Raw genomic sequence first — 15,712 nt, forward strand, 5'->3', positions numbered from 1 at the left:
TTCCATATTATAGTATTTTTGACTTGTCATGCACACAGCCCACATCATTGTATAAAGTAGGTTTAACAACCAAATAAAGATACAAGTTGGCCTTAACTCTCAACCTGGAACAGCATCCAGATGTTTACAGTATGATGTATTTTGTTTCCCTTCTCAAGACTGAATCAAAAGCAATTTGTTTAATCAATTACCCTGTCCTTACTTCGCCATTGGATATCTTCTCTTTCACTATGGGGTGACCTCTGCTTATTTTCCTTCCTTTTCAAGCCAAGTTTATTCAGTCTACAGGTAATGCCCTCTCAAGGAACTTTACGACACCAATCAGGTTTTTACTTCCCACATTCACCCTATGAAATTGGCAACCATGAAATTGAAGAATTCCCTAACTTTCTCCATCTACCATGAATCTCTGGAGTTTTCTTCCTCCTGCTATTTCCTCTTTAGTGTGTCAAATCTTTATTTCTTTAAATAAGGTTCCATCTATTATTTACAGTATATATACACAAAATTTTCATTGTCCCTTGTTTTTATATATTTTTCCCCCCACCATACCTAGTCTACCTTAAGACATTAAAGCAGACTGTCTATCCATTCATCCACACATTAAATACTAACAGACATTTTCAACAGCATGAAAAAATAAAACATCCGGAGTAATATGCTATGTCCAAATTCTTGACAATTTTGTCAAGAATGTGGACATAGCACATTACTCCTGTCTTATTTTTTCATGCTGTTGAAAAATATGTCTATGTATTATCTAATGGTACGGATGAATGGATACACTCAGGTTTTTGACATTTCATAAATTTCAATAAAACTTCTATTTCTGTAAAAAAAGAAAAAAAAAATACTGACTAAACTGAGTGTTCACATGATTTTTCCAAACAACAACAAATAATAGTACATGCTATTATGTATAGCAAAAACACAACTCCCATTTCTTTCTGATAAAAACTCTTTTAAGATAACTAGTGTACACTCATGCCATGTATAAAAAGTTGAAACTTCTTGCATTTATAGACAAGTCAGCAGATTATGCTGTACATGCATACACCAATACAAACTACAGTATGTCATACATGCTATGCAAATAAGAATTCTATGCATTGGAAGACTAAATATAATTATTCCTTGCCCTTGACTGGAAAAGGATTTACACATCTCAACAAAGAAAACATTTACTCAACTATATGCAATCATAAAAATTTTTCCAATGTCCTGAAACTGTTTTACTAAAACCACTTAACGATAAAGATGATAAAGTGGTTACTGTATATTGAAATTTCATCAAGCCATATTATATCTACCATCATACAATTTATCATATATCTACCATCATACAACATATCATACTTTTATTCTTACAACAATCGCCATACTTTTATTCATATAACAAAACAAAACCAATATGTATTAAAAGACATTAAAAGACACCAAGAGACACAATACCAAAATATCTCCAGATGAAACACAGCAACATTATATGTATATTATGAATACAGATAAAGAACACATGCATTCAAACAAAAATGCTAAGAATGTCTCGACTAGAATGACACCTGAGGATAATAAGAAGTATATATGTATAAGTAACATTCTCAGAAATCATTGCACTGTAATAAAACACATGTTTTAACTACACATGTTATTTTGTATGAATCTACTACAAATGATTTGCCTTATTTCTGTTGAAGAAATAGTCAACTCACATCTACTTTTGTACAGCCAGTCCTGTGCTTCATATGAAGCCCCATCTACATATCTTACAATCTGTGCAACAAGAGATCGAAACCCATTGTGGGGGAAGGTGGAAAGCACTTGTTAGATTTATGTGCAATACAAATATTTTTTGTTTTGTAACACCCCATTAATCATGAAAGACTTGAACAGCCACTTAAGTGGGTGGATAAAGGGGCCATGCAATCACTGAAGGAGGATAAATAGATGTTTACTCCAGGAATTACAGAGCAATGGGCATGAAAAACATTGGGAAATAGAGAAACAGGTGTGTGATGGAGCATATTCATGAAGGCTCTGCACAAACCACTTGATAATAATGCTCCTGGGAAGAGCAATACAGCGGACTTGAGGGCAGCCACACAGAGTGAGGGTATTGTAGGAATTACTATACTGTACACAGGACTGTGGAGGCCAGTAATGGCTTCTCTATCTTGACCAATTAAGAGTAGGTGTGACTAAGAATTTCCTCATTCATGGAAATAAAACAATACATGATTTAATGGAATTGCAATGAAACAACAATTTTTAATGCTAAACTTCATCATTCTAGTACTACGTATATAAAAATTTCAATTGTCATACTGATTACTTCAGGAAGCAGTAAATTTTCTATTTAATATTCAGGTTTTTTCTCCTTCCATGCCAGAACTATTTTAGCATGCTATAATACCAAAATGAAATCACATAGCAAAAATAAAGCCTTTCATAAAACAACATATACATAAATAAAAGCTAAAAACTAGAAGAAAGCAAAATTTGAATTTTGAAACACAGTACTGTGTGATGAACAAAATATTTGAAAATTTCAAAAGCATGAAAAGCTAAGCAGCAACGACTAAGAAGAAATATTTCCTTTGCTTTGTAAGAATTTCTGGGGAAAAGAACATTCATGGAGACTATATGGGAACAAATATTTTCCTAGATGGACAGCAACTCAAATTTTTATAAGTTTTTGAAATTACTACAAGCAAAAAAGATAAGATTTTAGGAACTTAAGAGAAAACACAAAGCACCTGTCCAATATAGTAATACTTCTATTCACCTCAGCTGCCTTGTTTCTTTTTGTTAAACTTGGTCAAAGAACTTGCATTTTATCATAATTTTCCTGTACCTTAAGTTTGTATAAACTACCATATAAGGATTCCCAACCATATAGCATCAGTAATAATAAATCTTAAAAGTTTGACATGAAAATTAAGATTGCTATAATTCCCATGGACTGATTTATTTTGATATGAAACATGTTCATAGGCACACCTTTTATATGGTATTACATGCATACCAGCAGAAAGTGTGGACTCTGGAAAAATATGAATATTTGACACTGCAGTCATTGTACCTGCTTAAACAAAGCACTATGTAAATAGACCTTATCCCACATTTCCTGGTTGGTCTGCCTTTCAAAGCCAACTAGAAGGGTGGGTACAAAATGCAAATCAAATTCTTTAACCAGAAGGGTGAGTACAAAATGCAAATCAAATTCTTAAAAAAAAAAAAAATCTGGATATATAACCTATTGACTGTAAAGTATATGTACTAATGCAAGTGTTAAATCAATTAACTATCATTTCCAATAGTGGGAAATGATATTATGTAGAACAATAATTGCACAGCAATACTTTTTTCTCACAACAGGAACATTCATCTCATCTATGTGCTGTATCAAGGATATTAGTTAACAGAAGAATGCAGCCTTCTGCAAAAGTAATATTAAGTACGTACTTCTTTTACCAATAAAAGCTAATAAACAATAAATTAACCTACAGCATTAAATACTACAGTGCTTCATATTGCATATCAAAAAGTGACAGTAACTGTAGAAAGTGTCAGGTTCCTTGACCATCACACAAGTAGTAGTCACTAGGCTACACACACAAAACACATTGTAGTATATATAACTTATAAGGCAGTCTCCAGTTATTGGCGGACTAGGTTAACGGCAATTTGGTTTTATGGCGCTTGTCTAGCACCATAAAATCGGCGATGAATGGCGCCACAACAGGCCAAGTTTCAGTTATCAGTGCCTTATGATGCTGATCATAGTTATGGCACCATAAGGTGCTGATAATAAGAGTTATGGTGCCAGAACATACCTAACAGAGGCGCCATTCACTGAATCTTGGCCCCATAAATCACTGAGTTTTGGTTAATGGTGGTTTTCACATACCAGCACCCCACCGAGAACGGAACCCCTGCCGATAACCGGAGACTGCCTGCATAGGAATTTAAGTTATAGATAACCTGCTTCTGTGCACTTGGTTGACAAAGTTTTAAGGTCGATATATGGCCATCTTAGTTTTTAACTCATTCAAAATTACCTAACACTATAAAAAATGACTCTTTTAACTTATCTGGATTGCTTTAACTTCTTTCCCACCATTATCCCTACATTGAGGGGTTGGTTACCTAATGCGCCTTCTCTTCCACTGCCTTCTATCAAAGGCATCATCCTCCACCATACCTCTTCACTTTTATCTCGCCATCTAACTCTCTGTCTCCCTCTTGATCTTCTTCCTCTAACAGGTTCCTCCCAAGACAAATTCACTCCCTCCTCATCACCCATCCTCAACATAACTTTTGCTAAGCCTGCCCTTCTCCTTATTTTGTCATTTTCCAATCTCTCAACTAGCGATATTCCCATAATCCACCTCACCATTCTCATCTCTGTTTTCTAAAGCTTACTTCCTCTTTTCTTCTTAGAGCCCATGTTTCCGATCCATACATTAACACTGGTCTTATCACTGTGTTAAAGATCTTGACTTTTAGCTTGATTGGCATTTTCTTATCAAATATACTACTCCAGCTACCTCTCTTCAATTTCCCCCATGCAGCTTTTATCCTACTGTCAACTTCAGCCTCACATCCTCCCTATTGACTTAAAGTAGATCCTAGGTATTTAAAATTTCCCACCTGTTTTATAATCAAGCCTCTTCATTCTTGCATTACTATCCTGCCTCTATCTTCCCTATGGCTCACCAAAACCTCTGTTTTATTCACATTCACCTTTAAGCGACCCCTCTTCAAAGACTCCTGCCATTCTCCAACCCTTCTATGCATTCACCTTTTTATGGTAAAATAAGCAAAATAACTGGAATATGTACAAAACCTAGTGCTTTGTCTAAAAAAGTATATTGACTGTGATTGCAACCACCAGATTGTATTTGGTATACACAGTTCACGCATTCTGGTTGGTCCACATTTTATACCATCCCAAAGATATATCTAAGAACAATACATCTAACTAGCTTTCATGATTCTTTAAAGGTTCCTTCATCTGGCCTTAGATATAAATAATAGGAAGATTACCTAACTTTAGCAATCAAAACATAAATGTAAAGGTAAGAGTATAGTGTCAAAATATAATCCATCTTACTGGGATTTGTTGCACAGGGTCTTAATCATTATTTATATACAGTATGTCAAAATCTCTGTAATGTACAGGTTGATATACAGTAAAATGCAGTCTATGTTAAGCATTTGTTTAACAGAATAACTGAGTACTGTATCTCAATGTCATAATAGCGTGAATGCTGTAATACTAATATTCACTGGTATACATTTTCTTTTCTGTGATGCTGATATTCAATGGTATACATTTTCATTTCTTTACAAATGCCACTAAAATCTTACCTACCTATGGGATGTGACTTTTTCTTTTCTATAAGAGCACTTCCACATAAACAGTATATTCCTAGCACTTCCGTTTTATGACTCCAGTCTATTGTATTGATTTTGTGTGAAAGTTTGGACTCCTCTAGCAGATAAATTAGTAGGATAAGATTGTAAAGAGGGTATATACTCAAAAACAGAAAACCGCTACAGATCATCAGATCCAAACACACATCATTGATGTTTTTCAAACTACATTACCAATGATGATGTTGACGGGAGTAAACTTTGCTCATTACTTTGAGCATAATAATATCAGGTTCTTTACTGACAACCTTAAATCTTAGACAAATTTTCCTTATTTTATGCTATGATTTACTTGGCAGCACTATACTATGGTTAATACTAGTTTAGAATTCAAAGTATGTACTAGATAAGGTTGTCTGGAGATCTGGGACTCAAATATCTTACATTGACTTGAAACTATACTGTGAAACTTTCAAAAAGATAAAATTTCTTAGTCGCATGCTGTATACAGTACGTACTGACATTACAAAACAAGATCAATCAAGCTACTGTGACTCTATGAGACCACTGCATTCTAAAGGTAATGTAACGTTACATCAAATTTTAATGTTAGTTTCATTAAAATACAAATTATATGCCATCAAATATTTCTCTAAATCCCTTTTTATCATATAACAATAAAAGGACATCTACTCATGCAGTGGTGCATTAAGATGACTTAAAGAATTCAGTACACATAAAACAAAAAAATTAACAGACAAAGTTACAAAGGATCACAAACAATTTTACTGGAGATCTTGCACTATCCAACCTTCAAAATCACCTACCATCAGTTCTGATACTTGTAAATAATCCGAGTCACATACATACATAATTTTGTTAAACCCAAAAAAAAAATTCAAGAACTAGTACAAAATAAAAACCATAAGCTTGGACTAAGCACAGGGTTCAAAAGGGAACAAGAGAGCACAAGGTATTGGAAGATGATGAATCATCAGAATTCTGTTAACTCAAATAACATTCCTAGAAAAATTCAATACACCAAACCAACAACTACTTGCTTTGCCTAAAGTCTAGGCTTAAAATAAGAAAAAACTTATAATTAACCTTAAGTCTATGACTACATACTCTTTGGCACCTAACATTTCAAAGAACAAATCTCAAAGTTAAAAATACATGCTATTCATTTAGTGATTGACTGCCCTCAAATATGGCACCAAGAATCCTTTGCCCCTCTTTGGTAACAAACATTTTCAACAACACCTAACTACATGAGTAAATTAGGTATACAATCTGTTCCTATTTCTGTAACTGATGTTTCATTATGTTGTACTATAATCTACTTTAAGAAGATATAAATATTTAAGGTCTAAACTTTAGATACTATACACTAATAAACTACTCCTCTGGTGTGCCTCAATACTTCAAGGAAGACTGGAACCCAATTTAGTAGTACTGACATTCCAAATACACAAGAATAAAAGAATCCAATCTGATGTGAAGCTTTGTGTGATAACATGCTTTTCAAACAGATGGCTGACTGAACTGGTAATATAATTATACTGTTTCTATTAAGGGTAATATCAACATGTAACAATTTTTAATGTATTATTCAAGTTAAGAGCTATATTTTTAGTGTTTTGCTCATAATATAAAATATAAAAACCTCATATTAAATATCTTTGTGAAACTTGATAAATAAAATAAATGAAAAACTAAAAAACAGCAACCTATAGATATTTACAGATTTATAAAATTCCCAACAAAAGATTTTACAAATCTAATGGAAAATTCCTTTCCAAGTTAATCAAAATAATACAGTACACATTCTTGAAAATGAAGAAGTCTCATGGACACTAGGCAAACATTAATCACTTATAAATCTCCACAGTGCATACTGCTGAACAATAAAATTAAATAACTCTTACAATACTTCAAAACCATGATACTGAGAGCATATAGAATATGATATACAGTATTTTTTCAGTTTCTCAATATATTGCAGAGCTAATATGTTAGTGTCTCTTAAAGTTTCCAGCCTAAAGTCTAATAGATAAATTTTGCGATGCAGGATTGTAGGAATGTTATCACCAAAACTAGCAGGGACTGCTTGAACTAGTATACCGTAAGTTTTTCATAATTAAAAATAAGGCCTACTGTGTAGTATAACCTAGATGAAATGGGTAACTAACTTATAGGTTTGTTTTTGTAAATGAATCAAGTTTGTAGCAAATAAACCACATTTCTTTCATGCACAACTAAATTGCATTGCTTAATAAAATATTTCTTCTAGTTTCTTCCTATTTGTCCTAATTCATTACTCTTCATAATATAATTATACAGTACTATAATACATTGTACATGCATAGAGTAATAGAGCAGATGACAATATATTCTTATCACTTGCCTGCGCCAACTCACTAGCATAACGAAAGCTCCCTGATAAAACAAAAAGCTTCAATACCATAACACATTCATTTTCTGCAAAACCTTGAGTTAACGGTTTGTGTGATGATTAACATCATCTGTGCAATTTAATGTCTTCAGCTCTCAATTAAGAAATTAAGCAAATTAAATTGTTCACAAAAAAGTAGCAAATTCAATCGGAAATAAAAATAAAATAAAGAACATTTATGTCTCTTACACAACTGCAGTGTACAACAACTAAAACCAGTGCCATCTCTAATTACCTACAAATTAACAAAGCAAAACAAACACAATAAAAAATAAATAAATAAAAACTACAAAATGTGCAATGTAACAAAAATAAAAAATAAAAAATAAAAACAGAGGCAGGCACGACTGAGCATGACTTACATGAGGGGGAGAATAAGTCGGTGTCTGGGGGAAGCTGGGCAACCATGGGGTACGAGAGGGGATGAGGGGTGGCGGCCAGACCCATGCGAGGGTGAGAGGTGGGGGGGTGGGTGGGGGATGTGTAGGGGGCAGGGGGGGCACCACAGGTGGTTGCACTGCCACGCCCTCCCTGCCTCCTGGCTTCTTTTTAAATTGAAAAGAGCGTTTCTGAGGTTTATATTTGGAGCGTGCAGCAGTCGGATCCTCTCTGTCCGTAGCGTCGGAATCATCCGAAGCTGATCCGCTCACCACTGAAATAACAACAACAGCGCGCCCTCAGTCACCCGACCACACCCACCCTGAACTACACCCAATTATATGGAGGCCACTAAGGGTGATCATCTAACTACACATTCCCCCATTCATACCATATACCTCTGAGACTAAAAACGATGGTATAAAAGCTTCTACTCTTGTAAAATGACTTCAGAATTCCATATAGTGTGCACTGTTTCAATACTTCGTACACATTTGAAAATCTAAGTCACACTGACACATTCTTTTCTAAAATTACATGACCTGATTTTTTGTGGCAGTTGGCAGGAATGCTCAAGTCATCCGTGATTTCCATTATCTATCCTCATAAATATATACAGATGAAAAGAGTAAAACAATAAATCCTTGAACCACAAACAAAATATTGATCAAAATTATTTTCTGGAATTGAGAATAAAAATTCATCACAATGACAAGTTATCATGCATAAAAGTTGTCTATATGCCATGCATAAACCACAAGTGTATTATTCCATGCACAAAGAATTTATAATAGAGAGGGTAAATTTACAAAAAATGATAAACCCAAGACATCACACGGGCACTTTAGTCAGAAGGATTACAGTAAAAGATTTGAAGAGTACAGTACATAGATCATAAGACTGACATTAAAGCTCACTGCATCACATAGCAAAGGTCCTTCAAAAGGACTGCAAGCTTATCAATTATATGTACATACTGATTGTTATGTTACTAATGCATTTTACTTACAGTAGAGACCAAGTTATAAAAAAACTAAACTTAACTCTTTCACAGAAAGTACATATCCCACTGCATCAAAACAAGTTTGAAAAATCATGACCAAAATTGCTAAAAGGACATAAACTGGTGGAAATATATGTACTGGTACATTACTGATTATTTTTATTTGTCTTTCAGTAGTGTTGGATAACATAACAAAAACATTTGTAGGACTTTTGAAATGTAACAAGTGAGCTTTAACTTTTTGTAGAACACAATATAAGGCACATGTTAAAATTTTTCAAAATCATGCAGTGTTGTGTGTACAAAGGAAAGTGAAAACAATAATATGGGAGATAACCCTCTATAATACTCGTGAAAATGAACAAGAAACTAAAAGTGAAGCTACACTGCAACTATGAGTAAAGCTGCAATTTTTGTGCACAAAAACTCCCAACGGGATTTATGACTTGTTTTACACAGCATTTAGATTCTGAGCTCAAGGAAGTAGAAGTCTCCAAAAACATCCATTTTATACCATCTGACCATGGTTTTGTTAGGCTTTAAAGCACAAAAATTCAGCAATAGCTCCAAGTGACAAAACACAGCAATAAGACCCATAGATGGTGTATAGAAAGCTCACACTCCCATTCCAATTGGCCAAGACACACACAAGCTGCTGTAGACAGCAGCAACAGCAGCAGCAGAGTTCTATGGGTCATTACTGATGCTGATCTTGTCACCAAAGGCAGGAGGAGTTACAGTACGGCTGGACACAGTGCTACCTCTGGTACCTTTTTCACTGGGGTCGAGTAAAAGCCTCTCATCCGAATACCGAGTACCAGGTCCTCCCTCAGCAACATAGAAGGAGGGTAGGGGGGGCACACGGGGGGCAGCTACGGGTATCGGGAGGCGCTTCTTTTTCATCCTCTTGGGCACAGCTTTGCGGTTGACTTTGTAGGAATCAGTACTACGACGTCGCTCAAGGGAACTCCATTCGGAGTCTGAGTCGGAGTACGCTACAACAGTGACGTACCCAAAGTTAGACCCTCCATGACTTATCCTTACAGCTAATTCAGGTCACTTAGTATTACCTGACTTAATAAATTAAAATTATCCCACCACTAGCTCGTACTTACAACTGAAACACTTAAAAAGCCTGATAAAGTTTTGAAACAAGAGATTAATCATTTCTGCCCTTTCACCAGACCAGTTTAGGGGCAAAAATAAAGGTAAAATTTGGCAGCGACCAATTTCTTTCATCATGCACAACATGTAAAAATCCTTTTAAGACAAAAGATGAATAGATCTGATGCTTTAGTTTTCTAGATCATTTCATCATCTAATGACAACATAATTTATGTCTAAAACGTCCAACAAAGCGCCTCAACTGTGCACATAACAATATGTAGTACCCAGATAATACATCAGCTGTTAGTAAACTGCCCCCTGTCTACCATTCCCTTTTTATATTTGAATGATTTTCAAGGTGCTCTAAACTATAGAAGGTTAATCTAGCCCCCAAAATATCTCTGGATTGTTAAAAAAAATCACAAAAGCAATGTGCAGAAATGTAACTATGGTACATATCAAAAACAAAGGTGTTGGCGAAGTTATCTCCACTTTCCAAATTGTGTCAAACATAAAACTAAGCAGTGGGATTGCTTACAAAAGAGTGTAAAGCGGACGAAGTTAAACAAGATTGAAATTCAAGATAGACTAAATTAAAGGATAGGCGAGTGTCAAGAGAAACTGTACAAATTATCACAGCCTAGTGTAAATTAACCGACTTTCAAAACTTGTGCTATTTATATAATGAATATGCATATTATGTGGTTATTAAAATTACAAACATATCGGCTAAACAGTGACCAGTAGATACAATATATTATAAGCATGTCTTACAGGGGATTACTGATATTAAATATACTGCAGTCACAACAAATTTATTTTTACTGCAGCTCTCAATCTTCTTTCCAGTACTTATAATTTAATAAAAAAAAGAGGATCTATGATCATTGAATAACTTGAAAAATGATTTTTATATTTAGTTTGCAAAAATGTTTTACGGTAAATGGTAATGGAATATAAAAATGGATTAATTAAATTCACATATGTAAAACTACTGGCATTTCCTTGCAATGTTGAATCTCATGACATATTCATTATCAATGAACTACAGTACAAAACCATCTTTGCATGACAAATATTAGCGATAAAAACTGTACATCAGAAGTTAAAGAAAAAAGTGCAATTTACTGCAAGACAACCACATCATTGCTCTGTTAGCCTGGCATATCAACAAACTCTGCTAATCTTGCAGAGGTCAATCAAAGATGCTGCATTTCCATCCTTACTGAAATACGTATCGCAGGTTTACACCCACTCAATAAACCTGTTCTTATCAAAAATACAAACGAGGATCTTAAAATCTATTTTTCACCATTAATAGCATTTATGTGCTACCAACCTAAAAGACTTAAAGTATATTTTCAAATCAGTAATATTCACCTATAAATTATAATTATAATGCTTAAATAACAATATACATTGTGCATATCATCATACACAGCTAAATAGTCCGCCTGTGCGTCATGTAAGTTCATATCGCAAAGTTTTACGCAGTTTGGAATGGGAAGTTAACCTTCACGGCAAACAAGCAATTTCGGCACTGCTCCCATCAGTGAAAGGTCGAGTGGAAATTCCACCTGGGACACATAAAAACACATGTTAAATTTACACTATAGTGTTGGCTGAGTTTTTCATGTTCCACATCAAGCAACTTATGTACCAGTCGAAGTTTATTCATTAAAAATCCAAGGTGATTTAAAAAAGAAATACTAGCTTGAAAACTTCAAGAAAACCACCCAACCATGGCTAACAGTACATTGTCTATAAAGTTTTCTTTTTTTCTTTTATCATTTTACACTTGCACAATTTGCAATTACATAAACACACACCACACACACACACACAAACATAACTTCCCCACTTCAAAGATTCTATTTTTTTTCTTGAAATAAGTCTCACAGATTTATTATGCATCCTAGATGCAAAGGGTTACATTCCTCATAGCCATACCCAAATTCCAATGTAATCAGAATGCTTGTACATGACCTCTGAATGAAGAGTACAGTATATGTATTACAATAGTTAAAACAGTTAACAAAAGTATGTTTTGTATTATTTCTACAAATGGTTGTTACAATATGCAAAATATTTTCATGTTTGGAAGAATAAAATGTTTTTGTTTCCACTTTTGCATTTTGCATTAATTTTTATTTGTCTTATTTAGGATAACTTATTTATGAGACGTTTTTTATGAAGCAAATCTGTGTGATACCATATTTTCAGGATTTGTATTATTTCATGTTGTGATGTTTAGTTCTTCCATCTGATGAAAATAATTTAAAAAAACTGCTTCATAAGCTTACATCAGATATTAAAATCTTGATATACTCCACTAGCTGGAGCCCCATCCATTTGCACAACCTAAGTCACTGTTGGCCACAAAAATTCTTATGAAACATGGCTATGCAGTTTATACCATATCAATTACTTAGAAATCTGTTCAAGTTTTTCAGATTGTTGGTATTTCAACATCAGTACGTGAAGCTTATCAAATGGCCAAATCTTACTATAATAAGCATTATGTCTGTCCGTCTATCTGTCATTCAATTAACGGCCAAATGGCTGGTCTGATGGGCATGAAACTTGGTAGGGTTATAGTGGGGACCCCTAAGATGGTTAATAATGGGGTTTCATTCTACCTCCCCTACCTTCCCCTGGTTCTGCCTGTGAAACAGGGCTGGTTATGCCCATAGACTTAATTACTTTACGAACTTATAATACATAATTTCTTTATACAAATGATTTATCATTTGGAAAAGAATACTATAGGGTAAACATCAATGACATGAAAGAGGGTTTAGTTTGAGAAGGGGGTTGACGGAGAGAGAATGAGAGAGAAAGGCTTGGTATTAGTGAGAAGAAAGAGGGAAAGAGACAGTGATGGTTGGAGAGAGTAAGAGAAAGGAACGAGGAGAGGAAGAGATAGAGAGTAGAGGGGGTGTTAGGTGAGAGAGAGAGTTGGTATTAGTGAGAAGAAAGAGGGAAAGAGACAGAGATGGCTGGAGAGAGAAAGAGAGAGTGAGAGAAAGGAGCAAGAGGGAGAGGAAGAGAGAGTGAGTGAGTAGAGGGGGTGTTAGGTAGGAGAAAGATGGAAAAAGTGAGAGAGAGAGAGAGAGAGAGAGAGAGAGAGAGAGAGAGAGAGAGAGAGAGAGAGAGAGAGAGAGAGAGAGAGAGAGAGAGAGTTTATCAGTTGTCATTCAAGAGTTATCCCAAGCAGAGCTGGGTTGGTCAGCTAGTTGATATAACTACAACACAGTAATCAGTACCTTGTAGCAGCAAAGCCACAATACTTGAATGCACTGAGACATTTAAATGTCGCAAATCAACTAAAAGCGACCAACTCATGACAATGCAACCTTACTTTTGTGTTTATGTTTTTCCTTCAAAATTTTGCTAGTCAGAATTGGGTGGTATGGGGTTGGAGCGTCTACAACACCAAGAAATATGGAACATGGATGTGTGTGTGTGTATATAAAGACATCCCATATCAAAATGGGGCCATCACCTTGAATTTTCATGACAGATAATCTCAAACTTCCCCTAATTGTCCTTGTGTTATACAATAACACAATGCAACACAACACTTATTGTCAATAAGACTGTAAACCAAATTAGCTTACTATTTTGGTTCTCCCTGACTCAGGCTAGCTATATTTAACAAAAGCATTTTCATCAACAATGGTTTCAACATATACAAGTGGAAAGTTGATTTTGGTTTTCCAATATTTTGTCATTACAGCCTCTACTCATTATTAGTCATAAATCCTTATAATAAATGCTTAGACTTATACTTTCGAATAATTTTTTATGCTTCACCTCTGTTTTTCAAAAGCTGCTTCTTTTCAAATAATAATTTCATGCTAACATTCAAGAAAATTATGTACATACTAACTATCTTCTTTCTTACTTCCTGACTTAAAACTGCACAATCTTTTCAAAATAAATCTCTTTTATCATTAGCCGTAAACTCACTAATATTTTAATTCATATTATTTATGCAAAGACGAGTGAGCTCTTGTCTGTCTGTCTCAAGTTTACCTAACCGAGACAAATACACCAACAAGCTGGAAGACAGACACCATTCTGCGTTTGAGGAGCTCACCTAAAGCCATTATAAAAAGTAAAGGTGCAAATTTACCTATAAAGACTTAATAGAAATAAGAAAATAAATGGGGGGCAGATCTGATGAATCTGATGTTCTCAGTTTATCCTATTCAGTAATTATCTGTATTCTTAAAAAAAGTACTTTATATTGGCAATAATCTTATGCCAACCATAATTTTAATTGGCAAATACTAAAATCCTACTATAATTTCTAACCTCCTTACTAAGTATTATAAAGCCACAAATAGGTTGTAGGCATACAATAAACTAAGAATGTTTATTTGAGGTGAGCTCCACCAATCACACTTGTCCTCTTTTGTTTACTTTTTTTACACTAAATACTGGCACTGGTTACAAAACAATATTATATTCAAACAGAACTTAAAATAAAATTTTCTTAACTACCAAGAATCACATTCAGCTTGGAATGCCTGCCGTACAAATATTGAAATTAAACCTTCCACTTCTTTTTTATATATTTTTGTTTGCTATTTGAATACTGTACATGACTGTAGAAATATCAAATGATTCTCAATAATAATAATAAAATTATACACGTTTTAACATTACCAAAATTTGAATATGATTTGCAGAAAATTGGAGCTTAAGCCATTTTTGACATGGGATGTCTTACATGTATACAATGCATGTATGTAAATTAGTACTATATTTGCAATGTATGTCTACCTTAAATATCATGACCAATAGTATAACTGCATATGAAGGTAGTTTGTATCCTGAGGTAATTAATTATGTATCTATATTTAATAGAAATTCATTTATAACAATTACATATGTACATATTCTGTACATTATTTATAAAAATGTATTAATGCAATTTTATTATTACTACATATTATTATTATTATTATTAATATTATTAGAGGTGCTGTTAGCAAATTAGGAGTGTTACTTGCATTTACCCTATGGGTAATATAAGTAGACACAATGATGGCTAGTACAAGAAATGTGAACAGGAAGTCCCCGGTTATAGGCGGACTCAGTTATTGGCGATCTGGTTTTATGGCGCCAGTCTGAGTTCTGGTTATTGGGGCCATAACGGTGCTTATGGTGTGCCATAAATCATCGAGTTTCGGTTATTGGCACATACCTGGGAATGGAACCCCCACCAAACCAAGGACTGTCTATATATTAATATATGTAATATGCACCTCTTGTATTGTTTTGTCATCTTTCATTATCTTTTACTTCTTACACTCTGTACCTCCTACATATTTGTACGAACTTATTAGCCCCGTGACAAATGTATCAGTGACATAACTGTC

The 15,712-nt window shown here is 34.3% G+C and overlaps 1 protein-coding gene across 3 annotated transcripts in view; it reads right to left on the bottom strand.

The window, feature by feature from the left end:
• The window catches only part of LOC135196429 (rho GTPase-activating protein 190-like), a 334,492-nt gene that overhangs the window by 30,941 nt on the left and 287,839 nt on the right, over positions 1 to 15,712 (bottom strand). The window contains exons 28-29 of one of the 3 annotated variants that reach the window (XR_010310411.1): positions 9,986 to 10,210; positions 8,197 to 8,486 (exon numbers count right to left, since the gene is read on the bottom strand). The exons of 1 other annotated variant lie outside the window; for it this stretch is intronic. Coding sequence is in view for 1 of the 2 variants with exons in the window: in XM_064223251.1 (XP_064079321.1) it covers positions 9,986 to 10,210 (225 nt within the window). In the remaining variant the exon portion in view is untranslated. The remainder of the gene's footprint in view (positions 1 to 8,196; positions 8,487 to 9,985; positions 10,211 to 15,712) is intronic. One more of the 3 variants, XM_064223251.1, reaches the window with a different exon arrangement.

Source organism: Macrobrachium nipponense, chromosome 17, assembly GCF_015104395.2.
Source record: "Macrobrachium nipponense isolate FS-2020 chromosome 17, ASM1510439v2, whole genome shotgun sequence".
NCBI lineage: Eukaryota > Metazoa > Arthropoda > Malacostraca > Decapoda > Palaemonidae > Macrobrachium > Macrobrachium nipponense.